At 46.0% G+C, this 15,005-nt stretch overlaps 1 protein-coding gene across 1 annotated transcript; it reads left to right on the top strand.

Moving 5' to 3' along the window:
* Positions 1 to 895: 895 nt before the first annotated feature.
* On the top strand, positions 896 to 12,537 carry LRRC40 (leucine rich repeat containing 40). The gene is made up of 15 exons (XM_030455442.1): positions 896 to 1,070; positions 1,438 to 1,619; positions 2,114 to 2,187; positions 2,571 to 2,700; positions 3,116 to 3,239; positions 3,656 to 3,798; positions 4,867 to 5,039; positions 5,222 to 5,312; positions 6,068 to 6,113; positions 7,349 to 7,457; positions 7,897 to 8,004; positions 9,154 to 9,264; positions 10,521 to 10,598; positions 10,909 to 11,094; positions 11,869 to 12,537. Exons 1-15 carry the CDS (start codon positions 920 to 922, stop codon positions 11,972 to 11,974), a joined length of 1,812 nt encoding a protein of 603 aa, XP_030311302.1. The 5' UTR covers positions 896 to 919; the 3' UTR covers positions 11,975 to 12,537.
* Positions 12,538 to 15,005: the final 2,468 nt, after the last annotated feature.

Here is a 15,005-nt window from a genome sequence, read left to right as displayed (position 1 = left end):
GAGGATGAGTTCTGTGCTTGTTCACCTAACATGGTGTTTGTCCTTAACTAGTTAAAGGGCAGTGTTTGGAACACAAACCTGGTGTTTGAAAGTGAAAACCATTGGAAACTTCAATGTCTAAGGGGGAATTGTTCTCCTTTTTCATAGTTTTGTACAGGGACTGATGGTAGATCTTACAAAGACCAAAGCAGTGCACAAGCTGAACAGAAGTGGTGTGGTTTGAACAGAAGTGGTGTGGTTGGCAGCCAGGACTTTTCAGCCTGTACGGTTTTCATTTGGCTTGCAAACTCTGGACTAAAGGGAAAAAGAAGAACAAGTTGATGTCAAAGTGCCTTTTGATTTGGTGTAGCCGGTGTGTTGGTAAACCCCAGGTTCTTTGGTCTGGGTCCACACTTTGTGGTGAGGGTTAGCAAGAAGAAGGGTGGATAGTAAGGGAAGTGAGAGCTGCCCAAGGCAGAGTGTGTGACTGCTGCCAGTTTGTGGCCCCGTCCCCTTTTAATAATTATGAGGGATTTTGTGTCCTCCGTGGTGTGGCTCAGTTCCCAGCCTTGCTTTGCCCACCGGCTGCGGTGCGGCTTTCCCCCCGTGTCCGACTGCTCCTCAGGCCAGCACTGCTGGAGGGACAGGGCTTCTCCCTCCTCTTCCCACCTGTTGGAGGCATTTATGGCCAAAATTACCCGCTGGGGGAGATTTTCGGGGTTCAGCCCTCCCCGGGCTGGTGAGGAGGCTTTGCAGGCACCATTTCACCGCGCTCCCTCCCAGCCCGCAGCGCCGGACGGGAAATGGCGGCGGGCAGGGCAGCGCCGGGTGGCCGCACCGAGCCCTCCCCGGGCCGGCGGCCGCGGCTCCGCCTGAGGGGCTCGGCCTGGCCCCGCCTGCTCGGGGGGGAGCGGGGCGGTGCCGGCTCTGCCTGAGGAGGATGGCGGCGGCGCGGAGGGCTCGGGCGGGAGATCCCCGCGCCGGGTTCAGGCAGGCGGCGGTGGATGCAGGCCCCGCCATCCCGCAAGGGCTGATCCGGGGGGCTCGGAAGAGCGGGCACTTAAACCTGTCGGGACGGAACCTGAGCGAGGGTGCGAGCGGGGAGGCGGCCCAGCTGCCGGGCGGTGGGCCTGGGACGGGGATGGAGAGAGGGAAGGGTGAAGGGTTTGATCCCAGGAACCCCCAGGCCAGGCGACTGGCGCTGGGTTTGTGGGGGCCTGGTGTTCCTTTGTGCCTGGGGTTTGTGCTTGGCAGGGCAGGGAGCCACAGGGATTTATGTTTCCTGACTTCTCTTCGCCTCTCAAGCTTGTTCTGGGTTGTTGCTGGTGAATTTCTTTGTAGTCTACTCTCGCAGACCAGCTGACTATACGTTTGCATGTGTTGAAAAGCAGTGTGTCCATGGAAGCTTGAGAGTATATATCAGAATTATTTCTCTGGCTCCTGTGTGTCTGTATGCAGTGCCTCAACATGTGTGGCGGATAAATTTGGATACACCCGAGGAGGCTCATCAGAACCTCTCCTTTGGGGCTGCGGATCGCTGGTGGGAGCAAACGGATCTGACCAAGCTGATCCTCGCCTCAAACAAACTGCAGTGCCTGTCAGAGGATGTCCAGCTTCTGCCTGCACTCACCCTTCTGGATGTAAGTGCAGTAATCCCATCGTGGTAGGACTCTACTCCTGGACGGGAGGTGGGAAAACGTGGCCTTAGAAGGTGGTTTTCCATTTCCCTGAAGTGGTGGGTGCATAGAATTGGCACTGGTGTGTCCTCAGGAGAAAGGCAAGGTGGTTACAGATCACTGATAGTGTGCCAGTTTGTATGCTGGTAGTGGGCACTGTTCTCTAGAAAGATGTAGGAAGTTTTATTATGGACACTGAAGGAAGAGGAAGCACTGGATGCAGCTGGCTGTCCTGCAGCCCTCAGCCCCTGCATCTCATTTCTTAGCATTGACTATCAGTTCAGTGGAATTCTGACAGATATGCTGCTGGTGGTGCTGGCACTGAGGCATGTACATAGCTGTTAGTTTATACCAAATGGTTGGGTGTATTAGGTTAGCTTGATTTGATTCTGGGGTAGGGAAAGAAAACCTAGGAGGTAGAAATGAGTAACTGTAGTCTAAAAAACTGTATTTTCCAGGTGCATGATAACCAGCTGACATCACTTCCATCTGCTTTAGGACAGTTGGAAAATCTGCAGAAACTTGATGTCAGGTAAGCACATGGCACAAACATGAGAAATACTGCAGCCACTTCCACAGTGTGAAATACCAAATTTTCTTTCAGCAAGTTAGTTTCAGCTTTTTAAGTAGAGAATATTAGTAGATAGAGAATTTTTAAGTTTTGGATCAAAATTGATGGTCTTGGGTTTGTTTAAATTATTTTCACTGATAAAGTTGCAGTCTTGCCTTGTGGTGGAAACATTCTGAATACTCCCACAAAAGCAACACCAGTGTGTGTGGCTGAGATAATCCTGCTGGTACAAGTGTTGCAACTGGTTTGGATAGCATCAGAGGGAACAGAAGTGCTCTTTGTGCAGTTCAGGTCTTAAAAACACTCAAGAGTTTTCCCCTTTGTCTTCCATGTTCTCATCCCAGCCACAACAAGCTGACCAGTATCCCTGAGGAGCTGCTGCAGTTGACACACCTGAGGAGCCTCCTTCTGCACCACAACCAGCTGAGTCACTTGCCAGATGGATTCGGACAACTTGTCCATTTGGAGGAATTAGTAAATTACAACTTTTTTTCTTTAAAAAAATCCTTGTTTGTACAGAAAGGCTGATTTGCCCATGTCTGGCTCATTAAAAACCCATAGCTTGGTTGGCAGAGCTTTGTGAATATTCTAATGACTTGTGTAGGTTGTCAGTTATTACGGGGTGGGGTTTGGGGTTTTGTTGTCGTTGTCTGAAACCAAGTTTTGCTCTTGGGTTGCCAAGTATTCTAAGAAAACTCAAATCCCTTGTGGTCTGCCAGCTGTGGGAAACTCATGTCTTCCATGCACATTTCTAGCAGGGAGATCCTGAAGAAGGCAGCCATCTAACTTTAATGTTCTGCCCGTAATTAACTTGGCAGTAGCAGTGCTCGTGGGATATTTTAAATGTTGCTATTTCTAATCTCTCTCTCTTTCCTTTCTTCACCCTCAGGATGTGTCCAACAACCAGCTCACAGACATTCCAACAAGTTTTGCTTTGCTCATTAACTTAGTGCGACTCAATTTGTCTTGCAACCAACTCAGAAACCTGCCTGCAGATATCAGTGCCATGAAAAGTGAGTGGTTTTCCTCAGATTCTGAGATGCTGTGCAGTCAGCTCTGTGGTCATGTTTGGTTAAATGGAGTACCTATTATTCAAGATTTTAAAAATGTATTCTGAGAGAGTTGCTGTACTCTCAAGAGTATTAATTCAGAGTTAATTCAAAGTCTCAGCTACAGCTACTCTGTATCAAACTTGAGGCCCCTTATGGTTCATATTTCTTAATAAATGGGACACTGAGTGATAAAAAAAAAGTGAGGGTTTGGATTCTTCTGGTGAGAAGTTATTTTTCAGAAATGTTGATACTAAATGATACGATTTCTCCTAAAATTGTTTTGTTTATTTTAAAAGCCAAAATACTTATGTCTCTGTATACAAATGGTCTTATTTTCTCTTACTTTCTGTTTGCCACTTGCACCCTTACTTTTATAGGCTTAAGACAACTGGATTGTACTAAAAACTACCTGGAAACTGTACCTTCTAAATTAGCAACTATGGCAGCTTTGGAACAGCTTTATCTGAGAAAAAATAAACTGCGTTCCTTACCAGAATTTCCCTCGTGCAAATTACTGAAGGTGAGGTTTGAAGTGCTTGGTGAACTGTAACTGTATGGGCTGTCAACTTTTGAAATAATAGCTGTTACTTTGTACACAAATCTCATGAATTGCTGTGATCAAAATTGACAATTCTTTGTGTTGATCTTAATGTAATACATCCCCATTTTCAGTTACTCTTCCAGTCCATATGGGTCAATCAGTCTTAAGGTCATCTGGGAGACAAACTTGCATCAGTACTTTTCAGACGGAGAAAATAAATACATAGAAGAGGAATAATGAAAAACTAGATCTAGTATTGCCTGCAACAGTTATTTTTCCAGGATAAAAGGACTTCACTCGTTATAATTTTTTCTGTTCAAGGAAAGCATGCCTTTTTTTTTTTTTCATTTCAGTATAGTCAAATCTTCCAAGTATTTTGTAGCCTTGGGTCCTGATACATTTAAAATTGAAATTCACCTGTTTAAGCTCATCAGAAAGTTGTTACTAAACTAATAGAAAACCGACTGGCCTGATTGAGTACCTGTGTCACTGTCTTGTTCCAATGACCAAATCTATCAAAGAAAGCAGATAGCTTCTTGATTGTGCATAACTCTGAACTCAGCAGTTAAAATCCCAAGCTTGAGCCTTTTCTAACAAAATTCATGTTGATATGTGAAGGTCAGTGACTTAGTCTGTCCCACAGCCATGTCTACACTTCTTTTGGTCTACAGAACCATTCAGCTTTTCCATTGTAAATGCATGTTTCCAATAGGAAGATGGGGAGCTCTCAACTTCTGTAACTTGGAATGTAAGAAATTTTTTGAGTTAAGAAGTCATTGACAAGTTTCTGTGAGGAAATGTGTACCTAACTGGGAAATGGATCTCAAAGCTGAGGGTTCTGTGATGGCTTCAGAAAAGCCAGTTGATACTCATGTCTCTGGATCTGTGGGGGCTTTGATGTTTTGTCTGCAGATGAAAGGGAACTGAGATCTGTGTTTTCTTCACGTCACTGTATGTTTGTGCTGATGTCAAGATTTAGGAGATTAGTAGGTTACAAAAGTAATTTTACTCCAGTCACATCATTGTGGGTGGCCTTTGTTTCCATAGGAATTGCATGCTGGGGAAAATCAGATTGAAACACTGAATGCAGAGAATCTGAAGCATCTGAACTCCCTCTCTGTCTTGGAGCTCAGAGACAACAAGATAAAATCAGTTCCTGATGAGATTGCAGTGCTTCAGAAGCTGGAGCGACTTGACCTGGCCAACAATGACATCAGTAGGTAATGCTGAACACCCTGTTACATCTGTGGGGAGGCACAGCTCAGCACAGCCGTGACAGCTAACTCTCTGTTTTGCTTTAGAAACAAGCTGAATAGTCTGTTAGCTCTTCAGAACTTCACAATAGTGGGCTGCTGACAAACGAGTGCAAATTCTTCAGAAATGAGTTTGTTTCCCTTTGCAGGTTGCCTTACACGTTGGGGAACCTCCCTCACTTGAAATTCCTGGCATTAGAGGGAAATCCTTTGAGGACCATCCGAAGAGACCTGCTGGAGGTGAGCACCAGGGACAAGAGGTGAAGTTTGGTTGTGTCCCACGTGTGTGTGGTCTCTCAGTTGTGTGTAATGTACTTGTCAGCCAGAATGAGAAGTGTTGGTTCCTGTTTGGGGCTCCAGGTCAGTCCCTGGTCTTAAAGCATCAAGGAGAAGCATGTAAAATTGTAAGGAAAGCATAAAATAGGTGGGCTGGATGGGATTGTGCTTGATTACTCATAGATTATGCAGAGAGTAACTGTTTGACCAGTGGCTGTTGCTACAAAAAATCGAAAGCCAAACCACTGGAGAGTCCAGCTGTTAAAAACCCATGCACATTATTGTAAACTGCAGTGGTTTTCCCAGAGCTTATAATTTTGGACACAAAAAGTGAGCAGAACACTGATCAGTCAGCTTCCTTGACAGATTTTAGATTTCTTCTTCAAAGCATAACTCTTTCAAAGGGAAGCTCAAGTTTATTTGGACTTTTTTCCCTTGCTCTTGGAACTGGCTAACTAGATAAAAAGCTAAAAACGTGGAGCCTGAGGTCATGATGTGGGATTGGAAATTTTCAACTGGAGAAAACAAACACATTGGTAAATAAACAAATTCACAGCCTGCTGCAAAGGGGCTTTTTCTACAGGAAGCATCAGGTGGCATTACTAGGCAGCAGCGTTGGGGGTTCCACCTGCCTGATTGGGACTGTCCTTCATGGTCAAACAGCTTTAGAAACACTGGCTGACAAATGCTCACTGGATTTTTTTTTGTTTGTTTTAAAGAAAGGCACCCAGGAACTCCTGAAATACCTAAGAAGCAGAATCCAAGGTATGTTGTTCTGTTGCACTGCAAAGAAAAATCATCTCGGGTATTTTTCCCCTGGTCCCTCTCTGTGTTTCAAAACAGATCTCCAGTTTGAACATCTTCAGCTGGCTTCATCTTTCTGAGTTTTAAAACATGAAGTAGGCAAAGTGACCAAGTCTGCTGGTGATGTCAAGTATCATAGGGACATGATCATCCTGCAATTAAATGGCAAAAAACATGTGTTGGATCCTTAGTTTAGGAGGGGGCATGCTAATACATGGAAGCAATTTTTATTGAAAATGGTGTGTGTGGATTTTCCTTTTAAAGTGGGTTTTCTCCCCATCTGCCAGAGGATGGCAGCATGAATTAGGTTACTGCAGTGGAGAAAAACTGCTTCAAGATGTCGAGTTCCATGCACATCTGACTCAGTATTAACCTGACAAAAATTAATTGGCTGCTGGAGTCCATGCTCACAAGCTTATCTGGTGAACTCTAATAGATAATAGAATTGTGGATAATAAAATTAGCTAATGTCTTGCATGCACAGCAATGCTTCCTCTGTCACAGCACCCAAGTAGGAGCTAAACCAGTAGCAGTTCTGTTTCTGGAGAGCTTTACACTGGAAAAAGTCCTTTTTAATTTTTTTTTTAAATTTTTTTTAGGTTGTTTTTCATCCTTTTGCCCTTTCTTAATATCAGGATAACCAGTTGTGTTTAGACAGGTGTCAGTAGGCTTTTATTTATGATTGCTGCCAAATTTCTATAGAGTTTTTTTTCAGTTTCTTGTACTGCAAGTGGGGTTTATCAGATGTTTGGACTTCCAGCTAAGCTTCAGCCTCTTGAGATGTCTGAGAATCCCCAGGGTGTGATGCCACACCTCAGTGTGCAGAGCAAGGCTGTAGATCTGCATCTCTGAAACATTCCAAGGGGCCTTGCAGCACCAGTAGCTTTTTCATGTGGATTGTAAATGGTACTCAAAAACAACTGTACAGAGGAGGGTGTGATGGAAGAAACCAGAAAGCCAGAAACCCAGCATTACAGAAAACCCTTCCTAGAAAATGCGGACAGGTTAAATGTATTTGATCTGGAATACAGGAAGAGTTACCCAGGGTGTTTGAGAGTGACTGAGGACACTGACTCCCTGTGTCACTCAGAACAGCTCCTCTGCCTCTTTCCCTGTGTTTGAGAGTGACTGAGGGCACTGACTCTCCCCATGTCACTCAGAACAGCTCCTCTGCCTCTTCCCTGTGTCCTGTCCAGGTGATGGAGCCAGCCCCAGTGGAGATCCTCCTGCCACAGCCATGACCCTTCCCAGCGAGGCACGGATCAACATGCACGCCATAACAGCACTGAAACTGCTGGACTATAGGTCTGTGGTTTGGAATACTGCCTATTTCTGGAGTTACCAGAACACCTGACAGTTTGGGTTGTTTTTTTTTAAATCCCCTTTATGGCACCTACCAAACTCTCTGCACATCCTGCTGTATTTGTCCAATTCTCACTGCAGTTTGTGTGCTCAGGAGCTGTGCAGCCTCCCCAGGGTTGTGGAGGCAGGGACACAGCTCAGCTCTTACCCGTTTATCTTGGGCAAGGTGAGGGTGCTGGTGTGGAACAGTTGTCACCCATCTGCTGTGCAGCATGGTTGGCAGCTTTCTGATTAACAGTCCTCCAGGGACTTCAGATTGTAGATATTTATGTATCTATCTGACTATTCATGTTTTTCTGAAAGCAGAAGGAAACAGCTTATTAATAAACAGGAAATGATTAACTTGTTGGTGTTGCTCAGCTGAATGCTTCTCCTTGTTCAGTGAGAAACAGGCAGCTGTGATTCCTGATGAGATGTTTGATGCAGTCAGAAGCCATCCTGTCACCACTCTCAACTTCAGCAAAAACCAGCTGAATCAAGTCCCTCCAAGGTATTTCTGTGGAGATCTTCCTCTCTTCATTACTTTCTTAGCTACTCTTGTTCCTCAGCATCTCATGTGCTTCCTTATCAAGTGTATGTGTGGCTTCCCCACTTAATAGTTCATGTTTGTCCTTTTTTTTGTTTTTTAAATGGAAACCTGAACTATTTCCATGCCTCTTTTCTTGATGGGTTTGTGTCCTGTCATGTAGCATTTGATATTATGGTACTTGTTACTTCATCCAGTCAAGAAAAAGCTGTCTGTTGAGACAAATGGGGACAAATGGCCTTCTTGTGTAAGGAGGAAGGTTACAGCATCTCTGGTAGCCTGCCCCAAAAATCATGAAAGCTGATTTTTAAGAATGCCACCACACTCGTGGGGTTAACCTCTTTCCATTCTTGGACCCAAGGGTGCTGGACATCTGACCTTCAGCACACAGAACTTGAAGAGGTGTTATTTTTCTCAGAGGACAGAAAACCATCTCTTTTTCAGCATAGTTTGTAGGAAAGCAATGCAGTGAGGTAATGCTTGTGCCTCCCATGCCTTCCACTGGATTGGAGGCTGCTGCATTCCCTGGGGAGGAAGGTGTAGGTGTGCAGCTGCTAGGTGCCAGGGAATTCAGGGGCAACCCAGAGAGCAGAGATGAGTATTTTCTAATTTAATTACCTTTCATTTTTAGGGCTGATACAGAGCTTCTCTTCTCAGAGTTCAATACTAAATTTTTGATCTTTTAAACATCTCACATAGAGCATGTTAATATATTCTTTTCCAAGAAGCAGCAAATCTGCCTTCCTGAAATGTGGTAATACAGATCAGAAAGAAAAGATGTAAATAAAATAAGAACCTCTGTTTTTTGTGGCTGCTAAAGAAGGGGGGTAGAGTCACCTGTGCCACAGTATCTGAAATACCTCTGGACTGCATGTGAGGGAGCAGGCTTCTGCAGCAGAAGTTGTCTTTGTACACCAAGTGTGGGAGTCCAGGGCAGGCAGGTGTCACAGGTGAGGTGTCCATTATTGTCCCTCCACAAGATTGCTTCCACAGAGTCAAGAAACAAAGTGTCCTTGATTTATAGAATAAAACAGTTGTTTTTTTCAGCGACTTGGAAAACAAGAGTGCAAACCTGAGCTTACATAACAGAAGTATTTTCCTATTGGGTTTCAGGATCGTGGAGCTGAAAGACTCAGTCTGTGATGTCAGCCTTGGCTTCAATAAAATCTCATCTCTCTCCTCGGAGCTTTGCATGCTCCATAAATTGACACATTTGGATGTCAGGTTTGTGGAGGGTGTTGGGCTTCCTTTCTGGGTAACTTATTTTCATGCCTTTTCCAAGCAGCCATCTGTTCCAGTGGAATGGCAGGAGGACTGAAATAATTTTTCATTTCCCCAAATGCCTCTGTGGCAGTTGAATGACCAGCAGGTCTGAAATAGCAAGTGGCCCAGATTCAGCTGTGATTAAAGAAAAACAGAAAAAAACCAAGTGGGCAAGCTCTGAGACTTGCTGTGATGAAAGGTCTTAGCTCAGTCAGGAAAAGCTCTCAGAGATGTTGCTATTTAAGAACAGCCCTCAAAAGAAACCCAAGAGCTCCTGGAGGATAGCTGGGAAGTAGGACAGTGCAGGTACAAACCTGCTGTGCTGCCTGCCACCAGAGCTGCCTGTAGGTGTGTTATTTGCAGCAGGTAGGTGGGTACTGTCCTGCCCCTTTTCTGACTTCTGAAAAATGCTTGATGGATTTGGTTGGGCATCAGGACCAGCTTGCTGGCAGCTCTGTGGTGTTTCACAGAGTGAAAAGTAGCAAAGCCCAGTTGTAGGGACAGGTTTTTACTTCAGATTGGTTTAAAATAACCTGCCTGGGGTGTGAGATGGTGAAGTAGCCTCTTTGTGCAAGGATGATGGAGGCCATGGGCACAAACAGACACACAGGAGGGTCCCTCTGCACATCAGATAACACTGTTTCAGTGTGAGGGTGGCTGAGTGCTGGCACAGGATGCCCAGGGAGGTGGGGAAGGTGCTCTAGGGGTTGGGCTCCAGAGGTCCCTGCCAACCTCAGCCATCCCGTGGCTCTGTGACACATGGGCTGCTGATGGAGGCTGAAGAGAGCAGAAATGGATAACAGTATGAGGATGATGAGGGGCAAGGCTTAATAACTCAGTCATGAAGAATTTAGGCCTCAGTCTGGGCATCTGGTTTGGAGTCCTCCTGCTGGCTGACTTTGGCACCAAGATCCTGTCACTTCCACCATCTTCCTCTGAACCCCCTGAGCTGAATTTCCTTGAGGGGCTGGGGGATGCTCTGAAACCCTGGTGGCTCTTTAGAGGACAGACTTGTAAATCTCCCACCAGCAGAAATGGGAACACAAACCTGGCTTGTGCTAGCAGGCAGCTGTACTTGAGCATGATCTTGCCCAGTGAGGGTTAGTTAGTTGGACAGCACATTAGCACTGGTGAATAGGTGTGTTCTGTCTTGTTTTCTTAACTGAACCTCTGCAGAAGTTGCTGATTGTTGTTTTGTCTTCTTTTTGGTAACACAGAAATAATTTTTTGACATCACTACCCGAGGAAATGGAGGCACTGACAAGACTGCAAATAATAAATCTTTCTTTTAATAGGTGAGCAGCTACTTAGATTTCTGTATATTTTTTAAATCCAGTAACAAGAACTGGGCTGAATTCAGTGTGATCTTCCTTTGGGGGAGGAGTGAGGAGGCCTTTGGCCAGCAAGCTGTCAGCCTGAAGCTGATAAAGCAAAGTGACTGCTCTGCACAACGCCTGGTGTGTTTTAGGAACTTTCTGCCACTGAGGTTTTGGGGAGGGACAGCAGCAACTGGTTAAAAACATTAAACAGTCTTGTTCACAGCATATCAAAAACTGGATTCTAACAGGACCACAATATTGGTTTGCCTCCTGTTTCTTCTTGAAGGTTTAAATTATTTCCCAGCGTCCTTTATCGCATCCTGGCACTGGAGACCATCCTGCTGAGTAACAATCAGGTTGGGTCCATAGACCCTCTGCAGCTAAAGAAGATGGACAATCTTGGGACACTGGACCTTCAGAACAATGACCTCCTCCAGGTGCCACCAGAACTTGGAAACTGTGAAAATCTGAGGTGTGTGTTTGAAGTGGTGGCCTGTTTTGTAAGATTATATTCTGACTGATTGCTTCAGGGCATGTTTTGTCTGAGGAAAAAATACTGGTATGTGCTTATGGGTCTCAGTGCACTACCAGGGTCTTGCTCACTGTTTAGAAACAGCTCATTTTCTTCCTTATTTCATAAATACTGGGGGAGATTAAAAAAATAACTGGAAAGGTTATGTTGCTTTGTGTAAATCTCATCTTAGAGCTGAAGTCTGTCACCCTGTGTCTGTAGAGCCCAGGTGGGTGAGCTGCAGCACTGCCTCTCACTTCATGTGCACAGCTCCTGCCCTGCCTGCAGCTCCAGAGCCAGTGTCCTGACAGTGTCCCCTTGAAGGACACTCCCCAGGGGGGCCTCAAAAATACAGAATAAAACATCATCTCCTGGTGAAACCCCCCCAGAGAGTCCTGTGAACCAAAAAGAGTGGGCTGGTGGCTAAGCCAGAGAAGGTGGAGGGTTTTCCCCTTCTATTGTGCCATTTCTCTATTTCTAGAAGTTCTTTTTCTCACTCTTCCTTGTGGCAAGTTCTTGCTGAAGGAGTATTGTAATCATACTTCTAATAATAATATAGCATAAATTAAAATTCAGGTGTCTCCAAAGAAGCTAAGTTGGTGTGAGCTAAGGAAGCAGAAATTAAAAGTCTTGTAGTAGAACAGAAGAGGAATTGTTTATGAAGTTAAAAAGATTGATGAATCCAGGTGCAGTGTATGAAATGTAACCAGGAACCCCAAATCTCTGTTTTCCCAGGACACTCCTGCTGGAGGGAAACCCATTCCGCACACCTCGCGCAGCCGTGCTGGCCAAGGGCACAGCTGCAGTGCTGGAGTACCTGAGGAGCAGAATTCCTGCCTGAGGGCAGCCTGGGGAGGCAAAGTACAACCCTGGTGTCACCCTGCTGTCCCTGGTGTCACCACCTTCCTCCTCTCTCCTCCCCTGGGTGGTCCCTGCCCCGTGCCACAAAGCGTTGGTAACACTGGTTGTAGTTTGCACGTTAAGAACAAACTCACCTATGGAATGTTTTCCCCTGAGGCTGCATGTTTGGAGAGTGCATTTTAAAATTCCACAGGACATGTTTACAGTTTTTGTAATAAAGAGCACCCCTGGCAGCTGCCTCCAGCAAGGGTGATGATGGGTTTGTTTTTTTTTTATTCAGTTAAGCTAATTTTTAAAAAAATATTGTCAGCCTCAAAGTATTTGAGCAAAAGGCAGCAGTGAACACAGGGCTTGCATTTGATGGTCTCCTGTAAGATGTTTCCTCTCTCCTCTGCTGCCTCCAACGTGTCTGTCTGGGATAGAGTACTGGAGCCCTTGAGCTGGGGGGAGGTGGCCCCTGGGCTGCTCGTATCTCACGTGGAAGTAAGAAAAGTGTGGTTGGTGTTGGTAGCTGCAATGAATCAATAAATGGTTCCTGCTGGATGTGTGGTTTGGGTTTCTTTAAGCAGGGTCTGTAAGTTGGTTTTTTAGCTGGTAACACATAGATATGTCTGGGTTTTTATTTAAACTTCCACAGCCTGAGAGTGATCTTCCCAGCCCTGCCCTGTCGTCTGCTGCCAGCAAACACAAGGTGATGCTGTCCCAGGGTAGAGCAGCTGCCTCTGACTGCAGAGCTGCTCTTTGGGTACCAGCTAAAATGAAAGTAAAAAAGCTTCCAAATAGAAGACATCCTGGCTAAGCTTTAGGAACAGATATACCTCACTCTTCTGCTCAGGAGGGCACGTGTTTGGAATTTCTGTGGTGCTTGTAAGGAGAAAATATGTCATGAAAGCATTTCCCTTCACCTGCCCTTCCTGTAACAGCAGAATTTACTGCAGGTCAAGGCTAAACCTCCCAGGTTCTGAATGTGCCCAGAATTAACATCAGATGCATTTCCTCATCCTCAGGGCCTTCACCAGCACCTTGCAGCAAGAGGGAGGCTGAGCAGGGACCCTGACCCTACCAGAGAGGAACAGAGCTGCCCACACCTGAGACCTGGTACTGACCTGCTCTGGGGAGGGTCTGGGGTGGTGAGGAGGGGGCTGGGGAGGGGGGAGGCATTTCCCCCATACCTGTGGGGTGAGGAGGGGGCTGGGGAGGGGGGAGGCATTTCCCCCATACCTGTGGGGTGAGGAGGGGGCTGGGGAGGGGGGAGGCATTTCCCCCCATACCTGTGGGGGTGAGGAGGGGGTGAGGCATTTCCACCCCCTTACTTGGGGGGGGTGAGAAGGGGGTGAGGCATTTTCCCCCCCTTACTTGGGGGGGAAGAGGGGGTGAGGCATTTCCCCCCCCTTACTTGGGGGGGTGAGAAGGGGGTGAGGCATTTTCCCCCCCTTACTTGGGGGGGAAGAGGGGGTGAGGCATTTCCCCCCCCCTTACTTGGGGGGGTGAGGAGGGGGTGAGGCATTTCCCCTCCTTACTTGGGGTTGAGGAGGGGGTGATGCATTTCCCCCAATACCTGTGGGGGTGAGGAAGGGGTGAGGCATTTCCCCCCCTTACTTGGGGGGTGAGGAGGGGGTGAGGCATTTCCCCCATACTTGTGGGGGTGAGGAAGGGGTGAGGCATTTCCCCCCCTTACTTGGGGGGTGAGGAGGGGGTGAGGCATTTCCCCCATACTTGTGGGGGTGAGGAGGGGGTGAGGCATTTCCCCCCCTTACTTGGGGGGTGAGGAGGGGGTGAGGCATTTCCCCTCCTTACTTGGGGTTGAGGAGGGGGTGATGCATTTCCCCCCATACCTGTGGGGGTGAGGAAGGGGTGAGGCATTTCCCCCCCTTACTTGGGGGTGAGGAGGGGGTGAGGCATTTCATGGCACCTGACATCTGCACCTCTGACAGCTGTGTCCAAACCAGGCCCCTTGCTGCCCAAGCCTCCTGCAGCAGCCTCAGCTCCTTGCCAGCAGTAAAAGATGACAGAAGTGAATTACAATAAGGTGACGTTTTTATTATTTATACAATAAAGAGACCCTTTTTTTTTTTTTTTTTTAATGTTATTCAAAACACTTCTTTTTTTTTAAATACTGAAAAAGTTGGGTACACCAAAGCCGAAAAATGGCTCTGCTATACACTGCACAGCATTGGTTTAGTCCCTGTATTTGTTGTATGTACAGAAGCCTCTGCAAAATGCATCCTAAACACAATATGCACCTTATGGGGAAGTGTCATACATGGAAGGAGACGGGGAGGATACAACCTGCGTGTGCAAATTAACTAACAAGAGAATTGATTGCACTCAATCAATAGATTTAAAATAGATTTTTTTTTAAGTACCTTTTTGCACATAAAATGAAGCAGCTTTCAAGTTCAGTAAGTCTTTATACTGCAAAAACCATTAAGTACATTCACAACCTATGTTAATAAAGTAGTAAATATTTCTTCATTCAGCTTTATTTACATTAATACTGTAATTAAACTGAAAAGAACAGTTATTTGTAATATAGCAATCTTTTAACACATACAAAAATGACCATTTTTTCTGTATATAATTTAAGCTCAAAATCACAATTATCTCAAAATATTAATTACAATACAGCCATCTCCATCATAGTTAAACATGTCTTTTTTTTTTTTTTTACTTTTTTCTTTTATATAAAATGGTAAAATTTTTTTTTAATAAAGTAAGATGTTGGTTCTGAACTGGGTACAGTACTCACGAGTAGAAAAAACCGAAGGGATGATGGCGTGTGTCCTGCCGGGTGGGGGCGGAGCCACGCGTGTCAGCAAAGAGACAGGGGAGGCCCCGAACGGCAGAGGTGAAGCCTCTGGTGCTGCAGGGCTGCGGCTGGGGTGCTGCTGCAGAAAGTGCCTCTCAAGGGCTGTGGCAATGCTTACACCATCAAATCATGGCACTGGCTTCCAGAACATTCGCTGGAAATTGGCCAGGAAGAGGATTGGCAAAAAAAGCTTTTTTTTTTG

This window comes from Calypte anna, chromosome 8 (assembly GCF_003957555.1).
Source record: "Calypte anna isolate BGI_N300 chromosome 8, bCalAnn1_v1.p, whole genome shotgun sequence".
NCBI lineage: Eukaryota > Metazoa > Chordata > Aves > Apodiformes > Trochilidae > Calypte > Calypte anna.
This window is presented reverse-complemented; position numbering and strand designations above follow the sequence as displayed.